This window comes from Nyctereutes procyonoides, unplaced genomic scaffold, assembly GCF_905146905.1.
Source record: "Nyctereutes procyonoides isolate TBG_1078 unplaced genomic scaffold, NYPRO_anot_genome, whole genome shotgun sequence".
In the NCBI taxonomy this organism is placed as follows: Eukaryota; Metazoa; Chordata; class Mammalia; order Carnivora; family Canidae; genus Nyctereutes; species Nyctereutes procyonoides.
Genome location: NW_026575140.1, coordinates 34,059,152 through 34,078,436, shown reverse-complemented (window position 1 = coordinate 34,078,436; position 19,285 = coordinate 34,059,152). Strand labels below are relative to the sequence as shown.

Sequence of the window (19,285 nt, the reverse complement as noted above, 5' to 3'; positions counted from 1 at the left end):
TGTGAGGTAGCAGATCTGTCACATAGGATGGGGAGTGTGCCTTCATTAGTGACCAGTGGATGGTGCTGTCTCCCACCAGGAGCATCCCCTCTCACTTTTTAATTTAAATAACAGCTTGCTTGCATCGAATTCATATGCCATACCATTCATCTGTTTCAAGTGTACAATTCACTGTTTTTTTGAGCATGCACGGTGGTGCAACCATCACGGTAGCCTGCTCACTCTCATGCCCCCATAACTCTCTTACAGAACTTTCATTTCCCATCTTTGCAACATAGCAGATCATGTCCAGCTCTGCCCAGGTTCCCTTTTTCCATGTTCGGGCCCTTCCTGAGTTCAGCGTGTTTTTGCATCCAAATGCACCTGAGGCTCTTCTTCGAAGAACATCCCTTGGACTCCCAGAACGTACTTGGCCCAAAGTCTCAGACAGCTGGAGGTACCCAGACATGTACATCACTTTCAGGCAGCCCTTAACCCGTGACTGAGAGTGCTGACTACCAGAAGGCAGGCAGAGAAGAGAGGGGAACGTGGCCACAGATGGAGGAGCAGCAGCCATGAGACAAGAACAGAGGAGAAAGGAGTGTACTGGAAGTCCAAAGAAAGGTGTGAAAATGTGTGAGGAGGTCAAGGGAATAGAAGACAGCGAACTGACCACTGGATTTGGCCACAAGGTCACGACTGGTGACTTAAATGGGTAAGTTAGATGTCAACCTTACCTGTAATGAACCCAAAAAGAGGCAAGTAAATGACGTGAAGTCTTGGAGGATGACATGCAGGCCATATGTGGCATCAAAGGCAAGCCAGACTGGACTCCTCATGAGACTCTGAGCAGCCCCCTCGGAGGTGGTGGAGGTCCAAGGAGGGGACTGGCCTAGCCAGAGGACACTGCCCCAGCAAGCCCTAGAGGCATTTAGGGAAATTCTAGTGCAACAAGGACTAAAGGCATAGAAGATTCTGAAGAGTCAATTGGGTTGTGGGTTCCAAAGGCCTTGCGGGTTGGCCTGGGGAGCTGGGCCTTGGTCCTGGAGCAGTGGGGAGCCAGAGAAGGGTTTAGGTGGGGTGTTAGGATGCCCAGGTCAGGATCTGGGAGGGAAACACTCACTTCATCTTAGGAGCAGCACAAGGCCATGCCCACTGGAGGTGTCTGATAAACGCTTACTGACTCTGGCATCAGAACACAGGCTGTTGCAAATGTTGGAGATGGTGGTTGACATCACCCCATGACTGATGTTAATATACTGCGGTAGTAAAAAATTTACTTCAAATTGGAAAAAAAAAATCTAAAAGCCAGATGCTCAAAAGCACTGTCTTAATTACAGACTGACCGTGAAATAGCCAGGGTTTCAAAACCAGGTATGTTCCACACATTTCAAACTGAGGTGTTATGGCTTGTTTTCCCAAGTAGGGGGAGGGGGAGCAATTGTTTTGGCAAATGGCTGACGATGTCAGAAGGCAACTCAGTGTTTGCCGGGGAACTGGCTTAGAGCTGGGAATTAATTGCCCATGAATGTGGAAAAACAGCCAAGTCCACACAGAGTGTTCCATGGACTTTGTCTACTACCCAGAAGAAGAAAGAAAGAAAGAAAGAAAGATGTTCTGATTTCAATTATAAAAAGAAAAAAGATGAAGAAAAGACACCACCCAGCAGCTAATTACTGACAGGCCAATGCCTGTGCTAGCTCAAACACAAGAGCTGACATGATAGAATGTTAGCATCTTACTATCTGCTGTTAATAAAATGTAGCACAAAGGCTCAGAGGAGCTGTACATCTGCTCACAGGATGCTCCACAGCTCGGGGAACCCTCCCCAGCCCGCCTACCCACTGGCTCACCAGGGCTAGAGTGGGATCCCGAGCCTGGGGCTTGGGGACAGGAGTGAAGGATGCCCTGGTGTGGAGAGCCAACAGCTCTCAGAAGGAAGGGGGTGAAGGCTGGAACCGGCTGGCCAGGATGCCCTCTGCAGATCTGCTGGGTATGTGTCACCAGCCGAGGGGCTCTGCATGCCAAGGAGTCAGCTGCACAGCCCCGCTTGGGAAGAAAACCCCAGCAGGAAAAAATACTTATAAAATCAAGTTAACAGTCACAGGAAAAGATTGGAAACAACCTCAGACTCTCGTAGCAGGACACTGGTTAAGTAAGTGAAGAGGCATCCCTTCGATGAAATACTACACAGCTGCTAACAAGAACGAGGCAGCTGGGAGGCTCTCCAAACTTGAACGCAGACGTTCACTACTGGGGTCGGGAAGAGAATTAAGGGCCCTGTGAACTTGGCGGGGGAAGAATTGCATCTTGATTTTTGCTAACCTCTAACTGGAATTTAGTGTTTCCTTCCATTATGAGTGTTGGCCACAGACCCCGGAAGAATTAGCAGTGACCTGGTCACCAGAGAAATCACAGATTTTCTCCTATGGCTTTACAGTTGCTGCAGGTATGTCAAACATATCCATGACATCACGACTTTGAAACTACTAATAATGATTACACCCACTGCCTGATCTTGTTATTTAATGCATTAGTAAAGAAATACATGTATTACTAAACCACAAATGTATTTCTCTATTTTGACAAGTATATTAAACATAATTGGTTTCCTCTGTAACCTTATATGTTTTATTTTATCCATTTAAAGCACTGCTCTGTGAAGAGGTCAGAGGCTTTCCCAGACTGACAAAGGGATCCATGGCTCAAAAAAGACTCAGAAGCCTTGATCTGGCGTTAATGAAAAGAGAAATGAGCAGAACAGCGTGGATCAGATGCCACCATTTGTGTGTGTGTGTGCTTTAAAGCAGATCAACGGGGGATCCCTGGGTGGCTTAGCGGTTTAGCGCCTGCCTTCGGCCCAGGACATGATCCTGGAGTGTCGGGATCGAAACCCACATCGGGCTCCCTGCATGGAGCCTGCTTCTTCCTCTGCCTGTGTCTCTGCCTCTCTCTCTCATGAATAAATAAATAAAATCTTTTTAAAAATAAATAAATAAAGCAGATCAATGGAACAGATTAAAAACCTGAGAAATAGACCCATACAAGTAGGCCCAATTAATGTTTGACAAAGGTGTAAAAACAATATGGTGCTAGAGGCACTTAGACATCAGTGGCAAAAAAAGAGAGAGAGACTTCAACCTAACTTAACACTTTATACAAAAATTAACTCAAATGTAACATGTAAAAATGAATCTGAATAAATTGGTTGGACTGTATCAATGTCAACATTTTGGTTGTGATCTAGTGCTATAGTTTTGGGGGAAACGGGTCAAGTGTCCATGATTTCTCTTATTTCTGACAACTGCATGTGAATCTATAATTATCTCAAAATTAAAGATTAAACAAAATAAAGCTTGTACAAATTATCTCTGGGAGGAGACAAACAAAAAAGGAGGACATCGCCGAGGAGAGAAATGAGAAGGGACAACAGAGGTGGGGGAAAAATCTGTTTCTGGCTTATACTTATAAATTGTGTATGATTTCCATGCATTCCTTATATTCACAATTAATTATTTTTAAAGAAAAACAAATAAACATCTCCTGGAGAGAGATGAAGAAATGAGCATGAAAAAGAAATTATCCCAGTAAAAAATCAAAACTATTTCCTAGGTTACACGTGAATTGCAAGCATTATTATTGATAAATTTCCCAGCAGCCTTGTGAAAGGATTTCGATTAAAATTTTAATATGCTATTAATACTCATTTCTTTAAAAACTGACTTCATGCTTCCCTGTTCATTTTCAAAATGAATTAAAAGGTCTGGAAAAAAAAAAACATTTTAATGATTTCATTCCTTGTGTGAGAGCACTGAGCTGGATTGCTGTCTGTGTGCAGCCTCTCTGTCTTGAAGACCAGCTGGGCTGGGTGCACTGCAGTGGGCAGTAAGTCCCCGGAGGCACCACAACTCCCCTGAGACTTACAGCTGTCCCTTGCTGGGGAGCGGGAGAGCACCATGTGGTTAGGAACTCCAGACTCAGGTGGCTCCAGACTCAGGTGGAACTCAGGTTTAACCCTAACTCTGCCACTTATAGACAGTATGGCCAAGCACAAGAACCTAGCATTTTTAAGCATCAGTCTCGCTGGGTATAAGATGGTGCCTGCCTGGGGGACTCGCTGTGAGAATTCACAGAATTTGTGGAAAGTGCTCAGTAAATGCCTGGTGCAGTGGGAGCACCAGGAAGTAAAGAGTCACAGCCATGGGGCTTTGCAGTTGCTGTCAATCATCCAACAACACAGGTACCACATACACTGTACACCGAGGGGTGGTAATCAGAGGTGGCATTTCACACAAGAGCTCTCTGCATTCTCAGCACACCCAATGCTACAGGGAGGAAAGGGGGGCAAAGGGAGGAGATGTGATGTGCCCAAGAGCACATGGCTAGGAGAAGGCAAGGAGGAAGAGCAGGACCTGAAGACCCTGGGCCTTGGCCAATGAGAAGAGGCCACAACTCATCTAGGGTCTCTGAGCAGCTCCTCAGGAAGAGAACCTGGGCCCAGGTCTGCCAAGACTAGAGCACCCAGAAGTAGAAGGAGCTGTGAGGATCTCCAGAGCTGCAGCAGGAGGGTCTCGTCCCCTGCCCTGTGTGTTTTTGTCTGCAAAAGGGTGCAGAGCAACCCCATTCTCCAGGAAAACCAGGGGCAGCATGGTGGGAGAGCTTCTCTCCAGGAGGGTTTGGGAGACCACACTGATCACCATGATGCCTACATTAGCATTTTCTTAGAGGACTCTGTGTGCTGTGGTCAGTAGAGTGGGCAGTGGTTTCAAGAGGCAAACACGTCCTTAGGCCGCTCAATCTGCTCAGAAACTAGGGTGCATTCACATAGTTAAAAAAAAAAAAAAAAACACCTGAAGGTAGTAACTCAGGAAAAAATGGATATTAAAAACTCTGTAACTGGTGCCCAGGGATGTATGTGGCCCTCCGCACCTCTTTGGTCTCTTAAAACCTGTGTGACTTTGGGCAAATCACTATCCCTCTCTTTGCCTCACTTTTCTTCATAAAATCGGGATAATACTACACCTCTTCCCGGGTTTGTTGCAAGGATTTAACGACGGAAGGGGTGCCAGTGCTTGGCCACAAGTACAGTTTCAGTGAAGGCTGACGCCCTGTTCCTCTGCCCCCTGTGGGGGATCCCAGCCTGGAAACAAGGCGAAAGATGCTGCCTTGTGGCCAGAGGCAGGGCAACTCAACTTTCCACCCAACCGCACACGGTGTCCCCGAGATGCAGCCATTCACTCTCTAGCAGGCACTCCAGGACTACTTGCCTAACCAATGCTGAGCCCACATTGGGACAAATGGCACCTTGTCTCTACCTCCAGGAAGCTCCAAGACTTGTGGGAGGGACATCTACACAGTGGGATCCGTGCAAGAAGAGGGCCGGCGATAAAGGGCCCGGACAGGCCCTAACAGGGTCTCCTAACCTAGGCTAAGGGGCCTGGAGGAGGGGGGCAGCGAAGCTAGGTCTGAAAAGGTAAGTAGGAGAAGAGCAGGTGACCCAGGAAGGAGTCTAGGTAACCGACTCAGCACATGCAAAAGTGCAGAGAGGAGGGAAAGGAGAGGACCGAGCCGAGGGACACGGTGGGGGGTGGGCGGGGGTGTCGGGGTTGGGGCCGGTGTCTGCAGACAAAGACAGAAGGGCCTCTATCTCCCAGGCAGGGAAGCACAAAGAGGGTTGCTAAGCGGTGTGCCATCTAGCCTCGCTCATCGTTTTTGATTTCCCAGGGTGATCGCAGGTCTCTGGGGGGCGCTGCAAGCCCGGCGCTGCGCAAACCCGGTCCTCCAGCCCAGCGGGCTGCGGACCTGCGCGCTTCTCGGCCGCCGGTCGCTAGGCAACAGGCCCCGCCCATAGCCGCTGCCGCGCGCCCTCTCCCGGTGGCGCCCTGACAGTGCGTTCAGCGTCAGGCCAGCCTGCCAGGGGCTGCCTTCCAGAACATTCTCTCAGTTTACGGCCAAGCCTCGGTCATTAGGGCTGGGCAGTGCTGCTGGCTGCCAGTCTCTCCCTTTCCTTCCTTTTCTGCCTGGACCTGGCCGACTCTACCCCTGCAAGACCTGTGCTGGGCCAGCCAGTGAGGAGGAGGCTGGAGGGGGCCAGGCCGACTGGCTTGAAGATGTTGGCCTCGGAGCAGTAGGGAGCCATAGAAGGTGTGCAAGCAAGGTAGCAACGCGAGCAGATGTGGTGTTTCAGCCTCACGCTGTTGCTGCTGAAGGACCACAGGATGGAACAGGACATTCAGGGAACATAATGGATTGACTGGAAAGGCTACAGGGAGCAGGGGCCCCCTGACCTTAGCACGGTGAGAACGAGGAAAGGATGAGCCCGGGCTGTCAGAGCTTGGGGTTCACACCAAGGGGGGGAAGAGAGGAAGCAGGTCTCCAACCCCGCCCCGTGGCTGTCTTGTCACTGCAGCTGGCACCCTCAAGATCCCAGGGAAGAAGCTAACTAGGCTTCGGAGATTCGTCAGATCACAGGCCTATAGGAGAACCGAGCATTCCTCCCCTCCCTGGAGTTCTGTGGACACGGATTTCAGCAACAGGACACTGTCCTTCTCAGCCTCCGGAGCACCCCTTCTCAACCCCACAGACTGAATAAACATCCTATTTCCTTGCCCCAGTCTGGAATGCTTTGGAGTCCATGTGGCCAGACTCTCAGACCTGTGTATTGCAGATCAGAAATACTTTGATTAATGCAGCTTGGGTGAAAATCTTTAAAACAGGGAGTCTAAGATAAAGCAGTGTAATGAAGGAGTACGGAGGGGCACTGATCCAGCCCTACTTGGCCATACTGACGGGGCAGGGTGAGGCCATCTGGAACCCAGGGCTCCTCAGGGCTGTGGAACCCAAGACAGGACCAGTGCTATTATGCAGGAAGCATTGGGGGGCTTCAGCCTCAAAGCCAGGCTAGTCCAACGTCACAGCATCAGGCAGAGACAAGACAATGCTGCCCTGCAGGCCTCAGAGTGCCTGGGTCGGCCCTGCTAGGACTGCCCAAAAAGCAGGGACAGAAACCTTCTAGGACTAGATCCTGCTCCAGTGCCAACAGAGCAGGCCAAGGCCCAGCCAGGACACTCATGTTGGGAGAACAGAGAGCATTTCTCAGCGATCATCTTGCCACTTGTCCTGGGGATTCTGGGACACCCCTGCCTACAAGCCAGGTGGCATGCAGACTGGCCTGTTTGAGTGCCAGTCTGCCCCTGGACAGAGGACAGGACACAGTGTCTCACCCAGAATCCTTCACTCCAGGTCCCTTACTCTTTCTGCACCCACCCCCCAGGAATGCCTACTTTCACCTTTAAGATAGAGTTGAGATCCCAACTTCTGACCACCCCCACAGCTGAGGGAAACTAAAAGAAATCTTTGCATCTTGTGTGTCTGCAATGTCCTCAAAAGGTCTCCACTGCTTAAGAAAAATGGTGGGAATATCAACGACAGTCAGAAATCTAGTAGCCTGGCCCAACCCTCTCCCTTGGCAACAGGGAAAGGGGGAGGTAAGCCAGGGAGGGACTTGCCAGGCCCAGACGCTCTCCCCAAAACCACCTTCCACAAGGACTTAAAGAAAATGAAACTTGCACGATGATTTCCACTGCTTATTTTATTTCAACAGTCAACTGTCCCCAGAGAAGAAATGGATACATAGATGATTTAGAAGCACCATTCTCTTCTGAGAACTGCATCAGTGCTTACAAACAGCCTACTTTTTAAAGTTGGCAATCACTATAAAAATATCAAATAGTCAAACTTTAATAGATTTTTTTTTTTTTTAACCAGAAAAGATGCCTATAGTGGCTTAAACTTTATGGAGAGGAGAAGAGGCAGCCCCAGCAGTCAGAATGCTTGGTGCAGCCCCTTGGAGAAGGGGCGAGAGGCAGTGGCCAGGCAGCCCTCACAAAAGACAGAGCAGCAGGGAAGGATGCTGTAGAACCTGCTGTCAGCACCCGGTCCCAGCTGCCCACACAAACCACCTGGATATGCTTGGGGCTCAGTGTTTGTGCTGCCCCCAGCTGGGAGCAAGCAGAGGCGGAAGCAGAAGGCTGAAATAGATGGTGCCTCCTGTCCTGGAGCAGGCCCGAGGAAATCAAAGACCGCATCTGGGAGTGAGTCTAACAGCAGCACAACCCAGACTCAGTTAAATTCATTCCTAAATGTGAGCTTCCACCAGCCCCCCAATCCTCAAAGCCCTGGCCCTCCCCTGCTAACCAACCTCCATGTTCTTGGTCAATCCCACGTCTCCGGATAGAGAGAACCTTAGAAATCACCTTCCTCCCTCCTGTCTTGAAATGGAAATTAAACTGCCATTTTATGTCTACTACTACCCTTCCTCCCTACACATCCCCAAACCCAATAAGAACATCATTGCTGCAACACCCGCAACCCCCACCCCGCTGGCCCAAGCATGCCAGGGCCTAGTCGGACTGTTCCTTGGAGGGCAGCTGGCTGGGGTCACTGGGCAGCGCCTCCGCCTCCGGCGCCTCCGCCTCCGCCTCAGGGGCCCCCGCCTCCGCCTCAGGGGCCCCCACCTCCGCCTCAGGCACCCCAGGCACCCCGGGCTCCTCTGGTACCCCTGCATCCTGGCCATCTGTGAAGGACAAAGAGGGGCTGGATTTACAAACAGGGGAATTACCTACTTTCAGATGCAAACTTTTGGTCAGGCATTCTCAGGGTTCCCAGCCCCTGCAGAGAATGCCTTTGCCCTCCATGGGCCAGGTGTCTGGACCCTGGCAGCCTAGCCCCAGCCCCCCAACACAGACTCCAGCTCACACTCTGGCTCTGCCTGTCGCCAGCTGGGTGGCCAGGAGCAAGCTACCCCGAGGCTCTGAACTTCTGCGCCCTTCTGGGGAATGAGATCTGCCCTCCCAACGTCAGGTCAGCAGGGGATGACAGGAAAACAGGGAGAATGAACACAAATGCCGTCCTGGGGTGCAGGTTCAGATGGGTCCTCAGAATCACCTCCTGAGGTGGGGCCGTTAAGCCCACTTCTGCAGAAGGTGAGGGAGGGGGAGGCACCAAGGACTGAATGACCTTGCCGTGGGTCACAAAGCTACTGTCTGGCTCTGGGGCCAGCATGCTTCAAGCCACACACCATCTCTGCCTATCTAGGCATCTCACACCCAGCACGTGTGTACAGAAGGCCTCACTTCCTTTTCCTAGGGAGCCTCAGGGAAGGACTGAAAGGAGGGAAAAAAAATCCTAGAACCTTTAAAGCTGCAAGAGCCCTCGTAAGAAAACCTAAAGCACTTTTACCTCTAATATTGACTACCACAATAACCCTGTTAACAGGACCCATTTTACAGATGAGGAGACAGGCCTCGAGTGAGTGGGAGGGCCTGAGGTCACCCAGTGCGCCAGTGGCAGAGCAATGAAGGACAGGGTCCCTGGCTCCTGGCCGGTTTCTCTCCACAAGGACTCATCCCTAGCAGCCCCCACCCAGGTCCAGCTGCTGCCCCAGCCTCAGCATCTGCTGCTTCCCTCTCCAGAATAGCCCCAGCTGAGCCAGAGCAGCCTGGCACGGCTGGTCTCCTGAACACACCACAGGAATGCCATCCTTCACATCTCTGCCCACAGGCCTTGATAAGGGGGGGGGGGGGAATTAGCATGAGCTCCGGAGCCAGACAGAATTCTGTGGAGATCCTAGCGCTGCCATCTCCCATTTACATATGTGAGAACCTCTCAGGGTTCCATTGGTTTTCTCACCTGAGACTGGGGAGCCCCTCTTGGATGCTTGCATATGGAATAAAGAGAGGGGTATAACTGAAGAGCTCATCCCCAGACCCAATGCATTTTAAATTCTGCTCTCCACATCCACTTTGTGATTAGGCCCCCTTCCTCCAGGAAGTCCTCCTGGCTCCCCAGAAGCTGAAAGCCTGGGGCCCTCTTACCAGTGGTTTCCTTGTCTGTATCAGACAGAATGGTGAGAGAGAAAGATGCCGGCGGTGGCGGCGGTGGCAGAGGCGGCAGAAAGTGGAGCGCAGACAAGAAGCCTGGTGGGAGAAATTGAGGCTGCGGTGGTGGTGGTGGTGGTGGTGGTGGTGGTGGAGGTGGCGGCGGTGGTGGTGGAGGTGGCGGCGGCGGCGGCAGCGGGTAGTAGCTTGGCTGGAAGTCTCCCACTGGCTCCGGGACCTGCATGGCGCCCAGAGGGAGAGGGTTAGCCAGACAGGCTGGTCAGACAGGCCTCAGACTGCTAAATGGGGGGGCTCCCGGGATCCCTGGGTGGCGCAGCGGTTTGGCGCCTGCCTTTGGCCCAGGGCGCGATCCTGGAGACCCAGGATCGAATCCCACATCGGGCTCCCGGTGCATGGAGCCTGCTTCTCTCTCTGCCTGTGTCTCTGCCTCTCTCTCTCTCTCTCTGTGACTATCATAAAAAAATAAAAAATAAATAAAAATAAATGGGGGGGCTCCCAAAGGGGCGAATTCACCTCTGTGACCCAATACCTAGGCACAGGGCACATGAAACAGGGTGTTCAGCAAATACCCACCCAGTGATTGAAGGCAAGAAGGAATTCAGGCATCTCAGGTACGCCTGGGCAACAGCTACATAGTCACACTGAGCCCTTCTGACCCTAGGAGGGAGGTTCTAGCACCATCCTCACTGCAATGAGTGTCAGTGGGGTGAAGCTTCAGGCCGAGGGCCACAGAGCTGGGCAGTGAGAGGCAGAAGTGGGTCCTGTGGCTGCTCTGTGCTGGGGAAGGTGCCAACACATCCCAACCCCTGTGGTTCCTTCTCCTGGTACAGCTAAGGATGTAGACACCAGAGTCGAGGGCCTTATTCCCATAGCTGTGACTGAGGCAAGGGCAGCTGGGAGACCACAGCAACACGGCTCCAGTGGGCAGCTTGTGCATCTGCTGCTTCCTCGGCAACCAAGGGATAAGCTCACCCTACAGGACCCTACGGCTGGAATGGGGCATCTGCAGTGATGGCCACACCACTCACAGCTTAACAGAGAAAGACATGAATGTAATAAAAAGTGGTAATACATTTCAGATGTAGGTCCTAGTATTTCCTTCTGCATCAGATACTTCAGAGCAGCACTTTACAAGCTGTGTTTTGGAGAACCCTAGTGTCCTATAAGGTATTTTACGTGCTCTTAAGTGTTCTTTGTCAAGGGACTGGAGTACCCACACACTACCCCACACTGGTGAGTCATGTATGAGCACACTGAAGCCTTGAGGCAGTCTGCATTTTCTAACAAGGAAGGGAGAAAGCCCACCTTTAAGTATCCAGTACGTGCCAGACCCCCTGCCAGGCACTTCCCATGCATCACACCTTATTCAATCTGTCCACAGCCCTGTGAGGTGGGTACTCTTTCCCCTACTGTTCAGACAGAACCTGAATCAGACCCTCAGAGATCAGAGGACTTCCCCAGGCCATATGGCTGGGAAATAGTGGAAGTAGGGTTGGATCCCAGGTCTGTCCAACTCCAAGCTTGTGCTGTTTTGTGGGAAGAGAACAGAGGAAGTGAAGCAGCAGCAAATGGGGTAGGAACAGGAGTAGGATGCTGAGGACATCCACGGGGAATATCTCAGAGCCCGGTCAGGAGGGACAGCAGGACAAGGATGAAAGCAATTCATAGGCTCTTGGGTTTGAAACAGCTTCAGAAATAAATGCCTGATCCTCTATCCAGACGTGAAGGGGGTGGGAAGGGGGATTATTAGTGCTTTAATTCCAAGCTGCTCAGCCAAGTCTCTCCCTGGATCACAGCTTCTGCCTGGGGCCTGTGGTGGCAGCTCAGGCCCAGATAAACCAACTGAGATCACACTCTTAACAAAGGCCGTCTGGCAAGCCTGTCAATCAGAGCTCCACCCTGGACGCCAGGCTCCATCCAAGCTTCTGTGTGAGCAGACGGTGGGTGCGTGCTCTACTTGGCCAGAGGCCCCTCTCTTTGTGTGAAGGCTGGAGGCGTTGTGCTCTCCTGGAGTTGCAGTGGGGTGGCCAGCGTCCCCAGAGTTCAGGTGTAGCAGGGGTGGTGTAAGAGTCAAGGGCCGTGTTTGCTCTGCCTCTCATGACATAGATACCTTGGAGAGCAGAAGTTAAGTGCCAGGGCCCCAGAGTTGGGGTGACAGCTCTGTTCTGATCAGCTATGTAATGTGAACACCAGTCCTTCACTCCCAGGTTCTGTGACCATGAACAAGTACTTAACTTTCTCTGAGTCGTCTTCCTCTATGTTTCCTCACATTACATAGCTGATCCTCTGATCCTTCACTCCCAGGTTCTGTGACCATGAACAAGTACTTAACTTTCTCTGAGTCGTCTTCCTCTATGCTAGTGGGGTGATACAGCATACCCTGATGGCTCACAGGAGGGTCACAGGCACCCTGGAAATTATCAAGACCAGTGGGTTTCAAAGCTTTTCCTTAGAATCAATGGAAAAGGACTTCTAGAAAACTTAACAATGTCTAAAACAGACAGAAGAGATGCTGCTGGGGCTGCAGCAGGAGTGGGGACCCTGTCCCCGGTGTGCCTGACCTGTGTGAAGTCCCTCACAATGGCTCCACACACTGCAGCTAAGACTCTCCGTATGTAAATATCAAGCATTCCTTTCTTCTCAACCGCTTTTCACAAAAAAGCATGCTCTGTCCTCACTCTTCTCTACCTGCCACCCAAGAGAAATATCACTCTAATACCCAGGGTTAGGCTTTTAGCCCTGAGGGAGAGAGAAAAGGTAATGGTGGCTTACATTTCCCTGAACTTGAGCTGCATTAGAACCGACCTGCCCCACAGATCCAGTCTGATGGGGCTCCATCAGGACTGATTACCCAGGCCTCTGCAGTCCTGACAGGCCTCAGGGTTGTCAAAGGGGAAAGGGCTTTTAGCCACTCTGGTCTGGAAGGAGCTGGTAACCAAGGCCACAAACCTGGTCACCCCAACTTGTACCTCATACAACAGGGACGGCCTGATTCTTACATACCCAGTATTCAAAACACAGGCTTAAAGAACACAGCTGTTAGTAAATGACCACTGGTCTTATAAAAAGATTACATCTTGTCCATTCTTTCAACAAATGTTTCCTTAAGGTGACAGGTGTTTGGAAGAAGGCTTCCATATTTTTCGAGACTAAGCTTAAATTCTTCCTGAAAGCCCCCCAGAAGTCTCAAGTGACCCCTATCTTTTGGCAGGGGACCTACATGTGCTCCTGGCTTTGCCCTCAACAGTGTGGTTCCAGGAGTGATACTTTCCTTCTGGTACCCAGCAAGATGAAGCACCCTTCCAGCTCCAGCTGGTGGTCACTCACTCAGGCTGTGGTACTATGTGGCTGTTCCCCAGGTGTACCCAAGATGTGTCTGCAGTCCTTACCTGAACCCCTAGCTCTGAATAGCACATACCACAGCACAGACGGCCCAGGCCAATGTGCTGACACACAGATGGACGTGCCTACACGTGTTCACTCCGAAAGGTGCACACCGCACGAGGTCAGTGTTGTACCTGTCCTACCAGTGCTCAGGCCCTGGCACAGACGGGTACTTCAGTTCACTTACTGGGACAGAGGATCCAAAATAACAGCAGCAGCATCTGGGATAAAGAAAAACCAGGAAAGGAATGGGGGATGGGACCTACCAAGCCTCCTCCATGGAAGTGGCTGCAGGACACATGCCGGAAGCCCCGCTGGAGGGGGATCCCCGGAGTCGGGGATGCATCCTGGTAGCCCAGTGGGAATGGGCAGTAGGAATGCATGTTGGAGCAGCTGGGATACAGCTTGGAAGGCTCTCTCTCCAGGTACTCAGGCCCCACCACACAATCGGAGTTGACGCTCAGAGGGAGCCCTGAAAAGGTAAGCAACGAGGGAAGCGTTAAAAACACACAGAATAGGGCACCTGGGTGGCTCAGTGGTTGAGCGTCTGCCTTTGGCTCAGGTTGTGATCCCGGAGTCCTGGGATCCAGTCCCACATTGGGCTCCCTGCAGGGAGCCTGCTTCTCCCTCTGCCTCTCTGTCTCTCGTGAATAAATAAATAAATAATTTTTTTAAAAATTAAGTTAAATCATCTCTCTCTCTCTCTGTGACTATCGTAAATAAATAAATAAAAAACCTTTAAAAAAAAAAAAAAAAAAAATGGGATCCCTGGGTGGCGCAGCGGTTTGGTGCCTGCCTTTGGCCCAGGGCGCGATCCTGGAGGCCCAGGATCGAATCCCACATTGGGCTCCCGGTGCATGGAGCCTGCTTCTCCCTCTGCCTGTGTCTCTGCCTCTCTCTCTCTCTCTGTGACTATCGTAAATAAATAAATAAAAAACCTTTAAAAAAAAAAAAAATTAAGTTAAATCAAAAAATAAAAACACAGAACTAGGGAAAGGAGCGTATCCCTGTACAAAGGTAGCAGTACAACACTCAAATCCACTTACAAAGAACTGCCACATCCATTATGGTTTTGATCCTCCCTGCTTTTAGAGCCTTCAGCCATGTCCCACTGCTCTTAGAAAAAGCCTTTGGCCCTAAAGCCCCATGAGAGCTTGTTCCTGCCTCCACCCTGGCCTCCTTACACACTGTAACCTCGCATCTTCTTCTTTCTCAGCAATCTCAAGGCCTTGGCATCCGCTGTTCCCTCAGTTTGGAAGTCTTTTCCCCCAACCTCACTGTGCTTAAATAAAGTCCGCAACACCTAGCTCCCACTCTTCCTTCAGACCACAACTAAACCATTACCCATTCGAGCTCTACGCACTGATTTGTGGGATTCCTTGATCTGTGCTGTCCCTCCCACAAGGAGGAGATCCTTGAAGGCAACAAATGTGACTTTCCCCGTCACTTCTTCATCACTAGTGTCAGGCACAGTTACGTGCTCAGTCCCTGTTGAGATGGAACAGAGAAAGGCACTGTCTCTGTGGAAAGATATCTTCTAGAATTGCTGTTTCGGGTCTATCATCCCTCTCTAGTTTCCCAGAGACCTGAGTTCTCCTAGAATGTCCCAGAAGGCAGAAATGGCCTTCAGAGGGCATCTAGGCCAATCCCCTTAGCACAGCGGGGAGAGGTTTCCACAGAATAGCTCGCCTCCTGTGCTTTCTACCACACCGCCATAGAGAAAAACAAAAGAAAAAAAAAAAAAAAAACCCCACGTGTCTGCACCCAAAAGGAGCCTCGAGTCTGTATGTGACTTGAAATTGTACTTTTAATAGTGAAGACCGCAAGACATAAAGAACCATGCATTTACCAAGAATTATGCATATGGCGGGAAGGGAAGGAAAAAAGGCAGTATCAGTAGACCACCTGTTCTCCAGGGGGGCGCAGAGACCGCGCTCCCACTCCCCGGGAAAGCACGCACGGGGCGGGGGGGGGGGGGGGCAAGGTGCGCACGCGCAAAGATGGCTGGGAGGAGCCTCCCGCGGAGGCGAGGGGAGGAGTGCGCAGGCGCAGCCCCGTCGAGCAGGCCCGCGCACGGGGGCGTCCTGAAGGAGGCGCCAGCAGCCCAAGAAAAGGGCGGGAAGAAGCGCGCAAGTGCACTGGGGCGCGTCTCCCTAGGGCGTCTTCCTGGAGGAGGAGCCACGGCTCAGGCGCTGGGGGCCATTTTCTTTCTCTCAAGGCCGGAAGGCCCGCGGCTAGCTGCGTGTTAAGAGCCTGCACAACAACCGTATTTCTTTCTAGCCTTTAATCTTTCGCAGAATGGCACCCAACCCTGGGCTCTAGAGAACGTCTGGAAAGCATTTACCACCCCACCCCCCACCCCGACCCGAGGGCCCATGGCCGCGCCACCCACCCCGGGGGCCTGGGCCGCCGCGGCGGGATCTTACCGAAGTCGGCGAACGGCGGGCTGGGCACGGGCCGCAGCGGCCTGCGCAGCTCCGAGCGGCCGGGGAAGCCCTTGCCGGCGGCCTCGGGCCCGAGCGGGAGCCCCAGCGGACCCGGCGCGGCCGCGGCAGCTCGTGCGCTCAGCCCCGCGTGGCCGCGGCCGCCCAGGACCGGCTGGAAGGCGCTGGGCCCGGGGCTCGGGCCGCGCGGGGGCCTCTCGGGGAAGCCCGCGGCCACGCGGCCCTCGGGGCCTGCCTCCCGCTCTCCCGAGGCGGCCGCCGGAAGCAGCTGGCGGAGGCTGGGGCCCGGGGGCGCGGGGGGCGCGGGGGGCGCGGCGGCCGCGGCCCCCGCCACCAGCTCGGGCCCCGGCGCGCCCAGGGCCATCTCCTGCTCCTCCTCCGAGGCCTGCTTCTTGAGCACCTTCTGCGCGGCCATGATCTTCTGGCGCTCGGTGATCAGGTAGCACTTCTCGCAGGTGCACTGCTTCCAGCGGCACTTGCCCGCGTGGCCCTTGACCGGCACCAGGAAGCCGTGGTTCCGGCACCGCGAGCACTTCGGGGTCCGCAGCATCTTGTCGGCCAGCCCGGCGGGGTCTGCCTTCATGGCACAACCGCCACCTCCGGGAGCCGCCGAGCGAGTGCAGGAGGACGAGCGGCGCCCCGCAAGTCTCTGGCGCCGGGGACTTTGGATACACTTGTAACGAAGTGGTTCTCGTAGGTCCCGGGAACTGCACAGGACCCTTGCATTTTCCCTCCTTTTCTTGGAGTGCAAGATTTGGAGGCTTTCTGTGTCTTAGTTAACTGCATGCAAAGGCTTGGGTGGAAGAGAGTCTTCGGGGAGTGCTAGTGCATGTATGTCGTCCAGGTTATCTCAAGTCTTACCCGTTTAATTTTCCGAACTTTCTGTTCCCGCCACAGCGTGGACAGAAGAGGTTTGTGTGACTTCAAAAAAGGCGGAGTGATATTCAACGGTCCAACAGACTTAAAGCCCCTGAGGAACAGGCCTCTCCTCTCCGTACACACCCGTTCCAGGAGAAAAGCATTAAAGGGGGCAAACCATGTTTCTGCTTCCAAAAGTTTCTGCTTCTGCTGGATTTCGTTTCTCTCTCCTGCTGAGAAGCAGCGGCTCACGGTGATGCTTCCAGAATATTCTCCGGAGCTCAGCGCAGTGTGATGGTTGCTCAAGGGTGTGCCCTACTAGCAAGATAGAGAAATGCATTTCTGGCAAATGGTGCGTTGCTGTTGTTGATGGCTTCCAAGGTAAAGCATGCTTTAGACAGGACATTTTTTTTTTTAAATTTTTATTTATTTATGATAGTCACAGAGAGAGAGAGAGAGAGAGGCAGAGACACAGGCAGAGGGAGAAGCAGGCTCCATGCACCGGGAGCCCGACGTGGGATTCGATCCCGGGTCTCCAGGATCGCGCCCTGGGCCAAAGGCAGGTGCCAAGCCGCTGCGCCACCCAGGGATCCCTAGACAGGACATTTTAGCGGGAGCTTTTATCCTTTTTAACTTTGCCACGAATTTGGTTGTTCCCTGTAAAGCAGCCCAAATCTTGGTACATCTGAAAACTGGCACAAACTTCATAGTTTTCTAATGCTACTAAATTAATTCATTCTTGTTTGAAAGAAAGGTATGATACTCTGAGGTCTTTTTTTTTTTTTCTCTCTCTCTCTTCCAGGTCCAAAAAATCGGAAAATTAATCACCAACACCTACATTGAAAAGCTTATAATCACAGGATCAGACATATTTAAGAAGGTGGTTACACTTAAAACCTGGCTAAAATGTGTGTGTTTTAAGCTGACTTTTTTCTGAAATTTTCTTTCTGCTAACAGAATGGCAGAAGCCGAGGCCTGGTGTCCACCTTGATTTTCTGGAGCTCTTGGTTGTGGCTGGCTCCTTTGCATTTCTCACCAGCGGCCTGACAATAGGGAATGGTTGCCATTCTGAGGCTGATTAGAAACCGGGACCTGAAAAGAGGTTTGTAAAGCCCTTTTCTGCTTTAAAGAAATATATTCCTCATTTAAATAAGAGGGCAAAAGTATATGCTTCCTGTATTATTTGGCCCTTCAGGGATTTCACTGGTAATTTTACATCCATTTAAAGAGATCTAGGTTGTCTCTGCTTTGCTCTAACACCCCTAAGTCTTAGTTTTTGATTTAAAAAATATGATCCTGTAGATAAAAGAACAGGCATGCTCATTTTCTGACCCCACCAATTCAAAATGTCTAATTTTTTTCACTGAACTTGTCATTCGAAAGTGGTACTTAAAAATCATAGTTTCAATACTACTGTCAAAAAATCTGGGGCATAAGCTGCATTGTTTCATGATAAGGTCATATTCTGCATTATCAGATTTAAATTTTAACATTCGAGGATAAGACAAAAAAGTACTGCTCTCATTTACATTTCATGCTTGACCACCCAAGCTCTCTTCATTTTCCTATTAATGATTTAAAGGAAAATCCTATTCAAAGCCAACTATTCGAATTAACATATTTTGGCCTTGTTAAGTACAAAATGCTTCCACATTTACTTCATAGCTTTAGGGGCAGAATATACCCATAGGTGATGTGAATTTGCATCATGCTTTGAGAACATTAATAAACAACCATATATCTTTTTAATCAGTAGTCACATTATAAGATGCAAAAACCCCAGGGTTTACAGAGTAAACAAATCTAAGAAAAAAGAAAAAAAGACTAGTTTATTTCTCTCTTCCCTGGGAAGTCTCAATTTGTGTAGGTAAATTCCAACAGAGCTTTATTTATTTCACTCTTGGAAATTCAGGAAAATTGATAGTTTTTTGTTTTATTTAGTTTGATGACTGATTACTTCTTAGGCTGCTGCTTTTTTAAAGAAATATATACGTTTATTTAAGTTGTTATTTTTTAAAAATGGTAAAAATGAAAAACTGAAGTCATAAAAAGATGGAAGCCAAAGTATATAGTAGACTCCCTTTTTTTTTCTCCACACTTAAACCTTAGGATATTTATGTTTAAGAAAGTCTGCATCCGCTTAAGCAGTGGTTTATAAAATAACGAGTCATAGTGGCTGAGGAATCACCAGTTTGACTAATTAACCACAAAGGAGCGGCTTGGTGGTCATATGTGACTCCCAGCTTCAAGCGAGGCTCCTTTTCCCTTCAAGTCCCAAGCTTCCTGTCTTGAATAATGCCTCTTCTTTTCAGTTAATATGATTGCTATTGGTACTGCTTAATTTGTATTCATTGTAAAGAGTCTTGCATTATACAATGCATGGAGGTATCATTTATAATCATTAAATATTGCATGCACTGTAATGCTTCCTTACTGGGAGTACACAAGAGTAAGAAAGGGCTTTTTTTTTTGCCTATAGCTTCTTTCCCCTAACAGTTATAACCCAGATAGCTGCTATCTTCCCCTCTTCAAGCTCTCTCCAGTGAGCAATGAAAACTTTATTGAAGATTTTGTAGAGGATGAAAGGGAGGATTTACATGACACATCCTATAGCCAATGCTTGAAAATCCTGTCTTAGCATCCTGCTGTGCTATTGGAAAGAAACTGGTCTACTCCCTCCCTCCACCCCCAGCCCCCAGCCTCTCTGGCTTCTCTCTTTCT

General features: G+C 50.7%; 1 protein-coding gene across 1 annotated transcript; it reads right to left on the bottom strand.

Annotated features, from left to right (window-relative positions):
• Positions 1-8,381: 8,381 nt before the first annotated feature.
• DMRTB1 (DMRT like family B with proline rich C-terminal 1) lies at positions 8,382-16,289 on the bottom strand. The gene is made up of 4 exons (XM_055305233.1): positions 15,689-16,289; positions 13,529-13,734; positions 9,855-10,095; positions 8,382-8,554 (listed from the first exon to the last, which is right to left on the bottom strand). The coding sequence occupies exons 1-4, from the start codon at positions 16,287-16,289 to the stop codon at positions 8,382-8,384; spliced, it is 1,221 nt and encodes a 406-aa protein (XP_055161208.1).
• Between the last annotated feature and the right edge of the window lie 2,996 nt (positions 16,290-19,285).

Bases quoted from the DNA above. Each gene is read 5' to 3' on its own strand.
- DMRTB1 (XM_055305233.1), bottom strand. From the start codon at position 16,289: ATGAAGGCAGACCCCGCCGGGCTGGCCGACAAGATGCTGCGGACCCCG. The intron at 13,735-15,688 runs GTAAGATCCCGC...TTACCTTTTCAG, and splicing joins CCCGCCGTTCGCCGACTTCG to GGCTCCCTCTGAGCGTCAAC. The intron at 10,096-13,528 runs GTAGGTCCCATC...GGCGCCATGCAG, and splicing joins ACTTCCATGGAGGAGGCTTG to GTCCCGGAGCCAGTGGGAGA.